The 12,855-nt window shown below is 41.5% G+C and overlaps 1 protein-coding gene across 1 annotated transcript in view; it reads left to right on the top strand.

Annotated features, from left to right (window-relative positions):
- ANKS6 (ankyrin repeat and sterile alpha motif domain containing 6) overlaps positions 1 to 12,855 on the top strand; it is an 87,114-nt gene that overhangs the window by 24,371 nt on the left and 49,888 nt on the right. Inside the window, exons 8-11 of the mRNA XM_065399737.1 lie at positions 1,098 to 1,144; positions 2,483 to 2,690; positions 4,493 to 4,642; positions 8,979 to 9,151. Of these exons, the coding sequence (XP_065255809.1) occupies positions 1,098 to 1,144; positions 2,483 to 2,690; positions 4,493 to 4,642; positions 8,979 to 9,151 (578 nt within the window). The remainder of the gene's footprint in view (positions 1 to 1,097; positions 1,145 to 2,482; positions 2,691 to 4,492; positions 4,643 to 8,978; positions 9,152 to 12,855) is intronic.

Here is a 12,855-nt window from a genome sequence, read left to right as displayed (position 1 = left end):
TATTTAACGTAATGCATTTGCTACAGATGAAAAGATGTAATAAGTATGCAGTATATGGAAAGAGACTGCACAGAGAGTTATTTTATCAGACTTCTACTGTTTTTGGTTAGTGATTGCTGCTGAACAATAATTAGCATCACCCAGGAAGGAAGCTGCTTAATATCATGTATGCCATTATTGTGTGCTAGAAAATACCCTTGAAATGGGCAGTAGATTCATATTAGAGAAAGAAGGTGGGTGAGTAATATTTTTTATTGGACCAACTTCTGTTGGTGAGAGAGACAAGCTTTTGAGCTACACAGAGCTTTTCTTCAGGTCTGGGAAAGGTACTAAGAGTGTCACAACTAACTACAAGATCGAACAGATAATTTAGCACAGTGGTTCTCAGCCAGGGGTACATGTACCTCTGGCGGCACGCAGAGGTCTTCCCAGGGGTACATCAACTCATCTAGATATTTGCCTAGTTTTACAGCAGGCTACATAAAGAGCACTAGCGAAGTCAGTACAGACTAAAATTTCACACAGACAATATACTCTATATACTATACACTGAAATGTCAGTACAATATTTATATTACAATTGATTTATTTTATAATTATATGGTAAAAATGAGAAAGTCAGCAATTTTTCAGTAATAGTGTGCTATGACACTTTTGTATTTTTATGTCTGATTTTGTAAGCAACTGGTTTTTAAGTGAGATGAAACTTGGGGGTGGTACGCAAGGCAAATCAGACTCCTGAAAGGGGTACAGTCATCTGTAAAGGTTGAGAGCCATTGGGCTTAGCATAAGTAGTTAGCACATATTCTAAGGGAATATTCAAGGTGAATTGGCCTGTTAACATCCCTGTTAGTCATAGAACAAAAAGGGGGGTTAGTGGGTTTGAACCCTGCAGTTTATAATGTAAAATATTAAAACAACAGTGACCCAAATTCATCTTGGGTACGTTGCCAGGGAAGTCAATGAAGTTGCATGAGGGATAAATTTATGCCATTGTATTTACTGAGTGAAACTGTTGTGGTATACAATACATTTGTCAAAGTTATCCTTGGGAATAAGCATTTGGAGTTTTTAAATATCCTTTATGTGTTTTTCAGGTGTATGCACAAGAGCAGGAAAGGATGATGAATTATTGACAACCATGGTATGTTACAGTGCTGTCAATGTGTTTAACACTGAATAGAACGTCATGCAACTCCCACTCAATCATATTTACAATCCAAATTAGACAGGCAGCACAGTTCACTCATATTATCATACAAATGATACAGTGTCCCCATTAGTAAAAGAAATAGCATTTGCTGATGATCACTGGACAGTTGTATCCAAACTGCTGCATTTTTTCTCTTTAGTGAGAACAGGAAATAACTGCAATATTGCAGGTGGTATGGATTGGTAACTCTTGTTAAATATTGACTTTTATAGCAAGTACCATCCATTGGTTGATGGATGGACTTCTTATGGTCAATAATGACTTAAAAAGAGATCATTTGGTTAGTTGGTTTATTGCTGAAAAGCCACATGAAGTATTGTGTTTTAAGGAAGAATTTGAATGTAGTAAGAGAGATGTCTTGGCAAAGAAATGTAGGGGATGTAACTCAGACTTATTTCACAACCATTTACATTAATGAATATGTTCTGTTAGATAAAAAGGTAAGCTATAGTAAAATTCACGATGAACAAGGCATTGTGCATTTTCAGCAATTTTTAACCTATCTCAAAACCTTCACTTTTTGGAGAAAGTTACAAAGAATGTTATACTCCAGCTTCAGATTCTGTTATAGCCTAGAGACTGCATTATCTTCAGTTGATAACCTCCTCTTGGCAATTGTAAAAGATCAAAATACCCATGTTGATTTCATTAGATCTTAGAGAATCATTTATTTGATATGAGGGACAATGTGTTGTTGACTGAGGGAACTGGGGTAGAAAAGAACTTCAGTTTTTCTTCTTCTTCTTTTCCAGGAGAACCCAAAGGGACAGAGTAAGCAATTGTTCATTCTTTCCCAGGGTCTCATCTGGGAACCCACAGAGTTTTTATCTTGTCACTCCTCCTGTTTATCATTTGGAAGTGACTAACTAACTAATTAACACTCCTGTTGACTTCACTGGGAGCCAGGATTAGGCCCAAAGGAAGGAATGAAATAGATTTATACTTAACAGGGCAACTTGCACCATTTAAGGGAGCCAAGTTCAGTATATTACATACACAGGGTTTATGATCACAGCTTTAATGGTCATTTGCATTGCTTCTGTTTGTTATTCTGTATTGTATATCTTCAAAGATGTTTATGTCTAGATTAAATTGTTCTTTTGCCTGTTTAAAATACCCTTACTCCCCCACCATCCTTTTATTCTGACAATGTATATTAAAATATTAAAAGTCTTCCATTCTCTACATACCTTCATTTCCTATTTTAAATGCATATAATTAGAGTAAAATAAATCCTTCTAAAAAGAGGTAATTTCTTTTTCTTCTCAGTTAAGAAGTGGTGCTCCATTTACTAGGCTACCTAGTGATAAACTGAAAGCAGTTATTCCTCCTTTCTTACCTCCTTCAAGTTTTGAGCTGTGGAATTCTGACCGAACACGAATGAACAAAGATGGCAAGACTGAACAGATGAGGACTGCCTTGCCACAGCGCGGGATCAAACATGATTTTAACAGCAGTGCAAATTCTGACATAGTAAGTGAATGCATTGTACAACAAAATATTGTATATTGTTACCTCCAGGAAATTTTGGTTGATAAGACACAGTGGTTTGATAGCTGTCCCTCAAACTGATGGTCCTCTTGGATTCTTGCAACATGTAGCTGTGAGAAGATCTTGTAGAATCATGTATTTTCCATTGCAAGTTTTTTAAAAATTTCCATATCTTTAGAATGGTTTGTCCCTGTAAACTCAGCTACTCAGGAAGAATATACTTCCCTAAGAAGAGAAGCATAAGTAGAGTAAGAGCTTGCATGCCACACTTTTCCTTGAATACAATAAGCTCCAGCACTAAGATGTATGAGGCCCTGAGTTCATTCCCCAGCATCTCCACCAAGGGGGGAGGGATAGCTCTGTGGTTTGAGCATTGGCCTGCTAAACCCAGGGTTGTGAGTTCAATCCTTGAGGGGGCCATTTAGGGATCTGGGGCAAAAATCTGTCTGGGGATTGGTCTTGCTTTGAGCAGGGGGTTAGACTAGATGATCTCCTGAGGTCCCTTCTAACCCTGATATTCTATGATTCTATGATGGGTTTGTCACAAACTGCTGAGGTGATCATAGATTCCAAGTGAGATGGTTTAGTCCTCAAAGTAAGCCTCCTGGGTGTATCAGAGCAGGGGTACTTTGAGTTGGAAGTGAGTTCAAGAAGGAAAGAGGGGGAGAAAAACAACTGAACTGAAAGAAAACAAATCAGTTACCTATAAGTCAGTCATCATAAAGATGGCAGCAGCATGAGTGGATAATGTGTGGAGGGAGCAAAGCAGAAGAGGGCCAAGTATGGAGTCGGGGAGGCATTCACTCAAGGGCTAGAGGAGTGGCGAAGGACCCACCAAACCAGAGACCGAAGGAGCAATCAGACAGGTAGGAGAACCACCATAAGAGGACATAACTGCAAAAGCCACTGGAAGATGGGATTTCAAGGAGTAAGGAGTGGATGTTGATGTAAAAGAGTTCAAGGAGGATGTAGATGGAGTTAAATTAAAATAAATAAATTAATGGAGATATCCTATCTCCTAGAACTGGAAGGGACCTTGAAAGGTCATTGAGTCCAGCCCCCTGCCTTCACTAGCAGGAACAAGTACTGATTTTGCCCCAGATCCCTAAGTGGCCCCCTCAAGGATTGAACTCACAACCCTGGGTTTAGCAGACCAATGCTCAAACCACTGAGCTATCCCTCCCCGCAAAAGCTCTGCACTATTCCCACACTGGGAATTGAACCCGGGCCACCTGGGTGAAAACCAGAGGTTTTAGGATTTGGCCAGAAAATCATTAGAGCCTTTAGTGAGAACACTTGCTGTGGAATGAAAAAAGGCTGAAGTGGGATTAAAGAGGGTTGAGAATGGAGTCGGAAGAGAGCAGTAGTTGTAGTTTAGTTAGTATGGAGGGGCAAAGGGATGGTAGAGAAGCAGGTAGTGAGCCCAAGCGTGTTTTTATAAGATGGGGGAAACTAGAGCAGGACTTCGTATTAGATAAATTTTACATGTGATTTTATGTACCGATCGTGAGACTTTGTATTGCTCATGTTATACTGATGACATTTTTATTCAAAAATCAGAGGAAGAGGACTATTTTTATATTATTACTTTATTCCTTGTTGAATTAGGATTTTGTAATGTTCAAGAAAATAATCATATTCATTTCTGATATCTGTTTTGATCCTCAGAGAAAGTCTATCCTTTATGATAAGTAAAATTGTGTTTAAAGCTTTATCTGCCATTTCTTCAAGAAAGAAATGAAAAAAGGTGTATATATTTCTTGCTCTTTTAGACATCTGTTACCAAAGGTACTAGACCGGTCAAATTGCCAACCTTTGCAAGAAGACCTGCTTCTCCCTCAAATTCAAGCAACTTCAACCACTCGCCACACTCTTCTGGTGGATCCAACAACATCGCTGGAATTAACAGACATGGTGGAGAACTCCATAATAGATCAGGTGGATATATTTTTTTAAATTTCATATATAAAAATCATTAAGACAGATTCAGCTAGGTAATCTAAATTCACAGGTAAGGTAGAAATTACACAAGTGCTTGCAAAGTGCCATTAACTTTGTTGGAACAGGAACCACAGACAGTCACAGTAGGGGACTAAGAGCCCAGTCATGCATTTGGAACCACAGAAGCTGACCCTGCATCTGAGGAACCTCAGTGACTTTAATTGGGGTACATCCATACAGCTTAGATTGCAGGGGTGGGTATGCTGTCCTAAAGGACGCGTTTCTACCTTAATATTTCTTTCATGAATTTTAGTCTTTTTTTCATGTATCACTTCTTTCTGGTTGAATTTTTTTTAATTAAAAGAAACAAAAATCAAATCACCAGCATTCATGCCATGCCTATCCAAAAGAAGACATTTCAGGTATAAAACCTATTAAAAATACATGTCTGCTTTATCCCATTTTTGTATATATTATGGTAGAGACTTTCATAGCATGATCGCATAACATTGGATAATGTAAGCTACTGAAATTGAAAAATATTTATTGTGTAAGTATGGGTTAAGTCTGTGGAGGAACATACGTATTTCATAAAGCAATTGTGGTAATTTTAACATGCCAGAAAAGATTTTGACTTCAAAACCTGTTGTAGCAGTTTAACATGTGACAGGTTCCCAAAACACAGAACAAAAGATCATATCACTGGGAAATGTATTTGATACACATCACTGGAAAGAATCTAAAGATTAAACAATTTTCTAAATATAAAGAAATATATTTGTAATATTTTGACACAGAACAGAGGTTACTGGCACCTGTCAGTCCTCCCAAGGGCATGAACCTGTCTGGAGCCACCTGAGGATTCTTTATTGATTATCTCAAAAAGAGCTACATTAACTAGCAAGTATCACTAGGTGAAATTCTTTGGCCACTGTTATGCAGGAGGTCAGACTGGATGATCGCAATACTGCTTTCTCCTCTTGAAATCCATAAAATTAATACTCCTTTTGTCTGCCATTTTCCTCCCCAGTTCAATGGGATTATATTATTGCAGCTGTAGACTGGGAGTTTTTTCCATGTATTTTCATCTTGAATGTAAAAGGTGTTTTTCACCAAGAGGGGAATAAATGCATTTTAATCAGAATTGCTAGGGATTTCAGATCCAGGGTGGATAGAAACACCCCTTTCATTCTACACATAGATCAGAAACCACTTCAGCTCATGGTGGAAAAGAGATGAATCATCCTTTTCCATTGCATCAAGCATTGGCCACCCCAGGTCCTCATGAACTGTTGCTGGTTCAGATAAAGTCTAGCCTTACTAGGGGGATGCTATGATTTTTGCGTTCAACAACAGATGGTCACTGGACATTTTGGGGCTGTTTTAGAGTTTTCTCCTCATCTACCAAATATATTTTATGATTTGTACTAGGGTACTGCCTAGAGGCCCCAATCAGGATTGGGGACCCCATTAAGCTAGGTAGTGCACACAAATTAAAAGATGGTCACTGCCCCAAAGAGTTTACAGTGTAAACCCCCAACCGTGGGATGAAAGATACCCTCTGTAACTCTGCAATGTTACTGCCACTGCCCAAATTCTTCTGACAGCAGCATCTACTCCCCATATTTTATTATCACCTGAGAATTAGATGGGCTTCTCCCTATGCTGTACCTCTCCACACCCAATCTGCTGAGCCAGAAAACTAATGTATGGATGGGAGTCTAGCAGCCCTACTCCAGTAGATCTCTGTTCAGTTGATTTAATAGGATGCATCGCCTCACAAACACAAAAGTGGCCCCCATATACCTACCTGGAGGCCACCAACAGGATCCCCAAGGGGCTGGCCTATAAAAGGTCTCCCACCTTGGGGAAGAGAAGACCAGGAGCAGCAGAGTGTTAGAAACAACATGGATGTGTTTCAGAAGCCCAGCGATCTGGTGGGTTCATCAGAAACATCTGAGTGATTTTCCTGTCTGCAGGCAGTGCCCCTCAGTAGGATTTGAGGAAATACTTGAAACTAAAAATGTGTTTCTGTCATCATCTCAATCACTTTGCTTACATGCATCTCTTTTCTCCTCACTTCATTTGTATCTTTTCATCTTAAGAAATTCTTCAGGTTCAATTCTGGTTCTGTTAAAACCAGTGAAAATTTTGTCACTAATTTTCATAGATCCAGAATTTCACCCTATGTCTTCATAGGACCCCTCACACAGTAAGACCCTGTTACAGGGAAAGCTGGTCCTTTAAGGAGAATTTAGGCCCATCTCTCACCAGTGCCTAATTTCGTGCTGAATCATGGGACTTCAAGTCCAGGGAGCATTAACTGAAAGTGAGCAAGCCCACTGGGAAGGAAGAAGCATCCTATCAAGAGCTTCATGCTGTCAGTAGGGGGAGAGATTCAAGAAGAGTAGCAGCTGATTAGGGAAACTCTCCAGGATCTGGTGTATATATCAAGGCTGACATGATTCCCTGTGAAGGAGACAGAAACAAAACCTGTGAGAGGCTTGGCTGAAGAGACCTGAGCAAGAACTGGCCAGAGACAGGCATTGTAGGGGACAGGACGATAATGGAGAACGGCAGTCTTGGGTTTGGAGCAGATTGCTGCTCATGGTGTAGGGGCCTGTAGTAAATGGAGGGCACAAGACACCGCCTAGAAAGGTCATGTGCAAGCTCCTGCATTGAGGAGAAAAAGGACTGTTAAGCCTGAAGTATTGCAAAGTCTGACTGATCCCTGCAATGGAGATTATTGTCAGCTCTTGATAGAAGGGGAGAAGGAGGTCCCCTGTGTCAAAGGGTGAAGGACTACATAGCTGGCGAGGGGGAAAGGACTGCTGAAGCCTGAAACACCTATTTTTGTGTGTTTGGACTTATTTACCCTGGAAGGAGAGAATTTTTACTTTGATTGTTGGGCCAGAGAACCAGATCATTTTATTAATCCAGGAAGACAGTCTCCAGTGGGGGAAATGAGGCAGCAGGCACACACCTGACACCGGAGAGAGAAACACAACCCCAGTATGCCCCAGTTCTGACTGGGACCTTTTGGCACTACAAGTAATAGTAAGACCAGCATGACTACTAGTGTGTCACTAAACACTTCAGCCTTGCTCTCCTCAACCCAGGCAGCATTTTCAAAGATGGTTATAATGCTTGACACCCTTTGTCCAGAGGGCAAACCCATCTCTGTTAGCAGTACATAAACCTGGAATTAGTACCTGGATCCTGTTGTCCTTTAGAGTTCAGTGAAATGTATAATTAGAAAAAAGTTTGAGTTTGGATAAAAATAATTGAAAAATGTTAAATTTCATTGGTCAGGCATCCCCCTCTTCTCCTGTCCTGCTGGAATTACAAAACAGCTAGCGAAACCTGGAGACAAAGAGTAATGGAAGGATACACATAGGCTGACCCCCCACATCCAGCCTTTTAGTCTTTTCTTTGCCGCTTTCCTGGAAGCCTGGAGAGCAGCTCTCAGCCTTCTGTCTCCAGCGCTTTAGATAGTCTTTGCTGGCTTTATCTTTCCCCTCATTAGTCAGCCTTTCAGTTATTTTCCCTCTCCTGGTGTCTGTTCACTTGCACTGGTGGCAAAACAGGCTACTGCCACGGTTTTGATACTTCCCAAAGGTGGTGGCTGCCTCCCCATATGTTTTGCTTCTGCTACACCTGATACGCTAAGGGCTACTGCAGGATTTGGGGACCAGTAGATTAATAGGTGGACAGGTGAACAGTTTCAGATAATAATGCTTACCATTTATATTGTGCTTCATGCATTCAAAGCACTGTACAGAGATTAATAGATAAATGAGGTGGTGGATAAGTATTATTGTCCTCATTTTACAGATGGGGAAACTGAGACAGAAGGTTGAAGTTAATTGCCCAAGGCCACTCAGTGAATCAGTAGCAGAGCCAAGATTAGAATTTAGGAACATCTATACTCATTTATCAAGTCTATGCTGCCTTCAAAGTATCTGCAACTCTCTTTCCCACTCCCCGGCAGCGGTGGGAAATTCTTGCACTGAGACCAGGGATTTAGTGGATTTTCCCATTCTTGCTTGTTTGCTTCTACTTTCCTGCCCCCCACAGGCCAATCCAAGAAAGACATGAGGTCTTCCTGGGAGCCTAACTCTTCCCCCGGAAGAAACAGTAACTCCTACAAGGACTACCAGCACTGCTGTGGAGAGATTTTTGTCCATGCACTGAGGTTTTTTGGAGGGTGTAGGGTGGCAGAGGAGTTGGGCTAGGGATTAATCTGTTTTTTTTTAAATTATATCAATTTATTTAATATGTTGCTTGTTTGGACCTAACTTTTTTTGTTTTTTAATTTATGGTTCCTTCTCAGGTGGCAGTGCAGATAGTGTTTTGTCTCAAATTGCTGCTCAAAGGAAAAAAGCAGCAGGCTTACCTGAACAGAAACCCAGCCAGCAATATAGCTCTATCCACACAGCTGCTTCATCCACGCTTCCTGAACTGCAGCAGTATACTCAGATAGCTGGCAATGGACATATTGCAAAGGTATATATATGAGTTTTAAGCTTTCCTGTTGCTAAAATAGCTAACACTTAACAAAGCAGTGAATGAAATACACCTTAGTCATGTGTGGTAGGAAACACAATTACGCAACATATAATGGACTAAAATGTGTGAATGTCCGACACGCTGGTAGAAACATGTCAGTTCCACCAAACTTTCCCTTAGTAACAAATCTGTGCAAAGGCAGGCAAAAATAAAGGGAAGTTTTTATTTATTTTCTGCTTGGTTCATTTTAAAAAAATGTAATCACAGCCCAGACTTTAATACATTTCCTGAAAATAACCCTGTCAGCCTGACACATGCCTGCTTAGCATGCAAAGCCACCTGAATCTGACTCTGCTGAGCAACTAATTCTTTGGAACGAAGTTTTAAAGTTTTCACAATCAGACTTGAATATGCACGAAAGGGGGTTAGGAGGCAGCATTTTCCTGGAAATTTAAAAATAAATAAATAGCAACGTTGACATCCTTTCTCTGTAACAAAGACAGTAACACAAGATGGGATATGCAGCTGTAGTGAAGTATATGCCCTTTCCAAGAATTAAGGCTCCAATTTGGCAAAATACTTAAGCATATGCTTAACTTTAATTTTGAAGCCAGTGGGACTTAAGAATATGTGTGAGTGATCTCCTGAACTGAAGCCAGAGAAAAAAGCTGGTGTAATAAGCAAGAGATAACCCAAACATTTTTCTAGGGAAGCAGAGTGATATAATTTTAAGCTTTAGCTTCATGAAGAAATTTATTTGTAAGCACTTGGAAAATGACCAGCTGAAGCTCAAGGTTCATAAACAGCTAATTGTGGCAGACAATTCTGATGATCTTTTGCAATACTATCACGAGTCAGAGCCCCAATTCAGCAAGCTACTTAAGCACATACCAAAATTTAAACACATCAGTGGGACTGCTGATATACCTTACTGAACAGGGACCTTGGTGAAAAGAGGGAATTCAGATTAAACCCTATTATGTCCGGTGATCTTGTTATAATTGTTTCACATTGCTTTTACTTTAGTGACTTCAAGACAGTTTTTCTTAATTTACAACAGTGTGTGATCAGGATCAGGCCCAGTATTCAGATTTTGGTAACGTTTTTGATGTGGTCCTGCCTGAGAATCTAATTGAAAAGTTAGAATATTTTTTTGCAATAAATACTGGGGAATGGATACAAATTGACTGATAGACCATTCGCGCACAGAGAGAGAGAGAGAATATGCACATCATTTTGCAGGGATTACTTTAGCACTCAGTATTGTATTAATATTATTATAATTGATCTAGAGCAAGGTTTCTCAACTTCTCCTCTGCTACCCCCAAACCACTATTTTTTTTCTTCTGTGATTGTATAAATGAGAATCTTTTATGCAGTTTCAGCTAAAAAGGCCAAAAAAGCTGTAATAGGAACAGGACTGCATTTGTGATTTGTGTAACTGGAATAATATCTGTAACATTGTCTGGCAATCATATGTCTCATAGTTCTCTGAGAGTGTGTCAGTTAGGATCCCAATGTAGGTGTACATGTGGCTCATGCACAAGTCTGTCGAATAGCAGTGTCCATCGAGGCCATGCATGCGCCCTGTGCCTCCTTGTGCTTTTGTGCAAGGGCATAAAGGATGGAGCTGCCACAACCTTCCCTCAGTTCCCTCTTGGTAGCAAGCAAGGAATCCTGTGAGTGTCTGACCCACTACCCTGTTCAGAGCTTTATAACCTTTGTTTTATTCTCAAATCTACCATGAGAAGAACACTGTCCTCCCCCTTAATGTAGGGTCCTACCAAATTCATGGCTGTGAAAAACGTGTCACGGACTGTGAAATCTAGTCTCCCCCGTGAAATCTGGTCTTTTGGGTACTTTTACCCTATACTATTCAGATTTCATGCGGGGGGGAGACGAGCGTTTCTCAAACTGGGGTTTGCGACCCCGAAGGAGGTTGTGGGGGGAGGAGGGGATTGCAAGTTTACTGTACGGGAGTCGCCATATTGCCACCATTACTTCTGCACTGCCTTCAGATCTGGGTGGCCAGAGAACAGCAGCTGCTGGCCAGGCACCCAGCTCTGAAGGCAGTGCCCCGCCAGAAGCAGTGAAGAAGTAAGGGTGGCAATACCATACCATGCCACCCTTCTGTGCCACTGCCTTCACAGCTGGGTGGCTGGAGAGTGACTGCTGCTAGCCAATGGCCCAGCTCTGAAGGCAGCAGCACAGAAGTAAGGATGGCAATACTATACCATGCTATCCTTACTTCTGTGCTGCTGCTGGCAATGGTGCTGCCTTCAGAGCTGGGCTCCTGGCCAGCAGCCCACCGCTTTCCGGTGGCCCAGCTCTGAAGGCAGCACCACCACCAGCTGTAAAGGTGGCAGTACTACGACCCCTCTACAATAACCTTGTGACCTTCCCACAACCTTATTTTGGGTTAGGACCCCCTACAGTTACAACAGTGAAATTTTAGATTTAAATATATGAAATCATGAAATTTACTATTTTTAAAAATCCTATGACCATGAAATTGACCAAAATTGTGAATTTGGTAGCGCCCTATCTATACTTGACTGCTATTGGCATTAAAAAATAAATCTAAATTAATCCAACTACCTCCTTGTCCAGTGAGGTGAAGCATTTTGCGCCAAACACCTTCTGGACTCTAAACTGTTTGGATTCAAACCTTGTCCATCCTACTATGGCCTCATCCCCCAGACTGATGGACACTCTTGATGCCTCTTAAGCCTGGCACTGATGCTTGGTCTGCTGGTCTGTCTCCTCGAGGACCCGTAAGTCAAGGGACGTTGGACTTCTCCAAAAGTTATAGCTTGAGACAAAGAGGGTCCCTTTGGATCCGGAGGCAGTAACTGCAAAGCCAGAACTGAAGAAGTCACCTGGTGCCTCCTCAAGCAGGCACCATGCTCTGGGATCCAGTAGTGAGAAGAAGACATCCAAGAAGGTGCTGAGAACACTGTCACTGGCTACCTCTGCCAATGGCCTCAGTTCCACCAACCTTCGTACCAGCAGTCTCAACACTGGCAGCCTTGGCATCAACCCTGGTACCAGTGGATCCAGCACCTAAGCTCCCCACACTTCAGCCCATATCACCCAAGAGACAAGCCAGTACGTAATATAAAGATTGCTCCAAACATCAGGCTGGTTCTTCCTGAAGGAAGCATCCCAAACAAAACTACTCAAAGTATTTTACCACTCTCAGGGCAGGGGATGCAGGCCAGACCACGAGTGCTGTGCAGGAGTGATGACACTGAAGATGACATTGGTACCAGTGACCAAGCCAATCACAGCCTCAAGATTCATGACACTGGAGGAATCAACATCACCTCCCGAGGCCTGCTGCACATTGACACCCTGGTGACACAAACATCATCGGTACTGGGGCTGTACTTCCCACAACACCACCATTTGAGGAGTTATATTCCTCATTCCCTTTGTCAAGATATTCATTTTTGCCAGCATCAAATATGGAATCAGGAAGTGACCCCAGAAGGAGACCGAGGTTAAGGCTCTGCCTCAAGCCAGATGTGAATGGCAGTAGACTGGCCAACTGCAGCCGGACCAGTATCCATATAATATGCCACCCTGGCCATTTTGGTCTTACTGGGAACCATTGTCAGACATGTCTTGGAGGAGATCCCCTTTCCACCCTTCAAAAAAGTGAAGGAGTTCTCACTCACTAGTAAAAAGAACAGGAGTAC

This window comes from Emys orbicularis, chromosome 2 (genome assembly GCF_028017835.1).
Source record: "Emys orbicularis isolate rEmyOrb1 chromosome 2, rEmyOrb1.hap1, whole genome shotgun sequence".
Taxonomy (NCBI): domain Eukaryota; kingdom Metazoa; phylum Chordata; order Testudines; family Emydidae; genus Emys; species Emys orbicularis.
The sequence above is the reverse complement of the archived record's forward strand: the minus strand, read 5'-3'. Positions and strand labels throughout refer to the sequence as shown.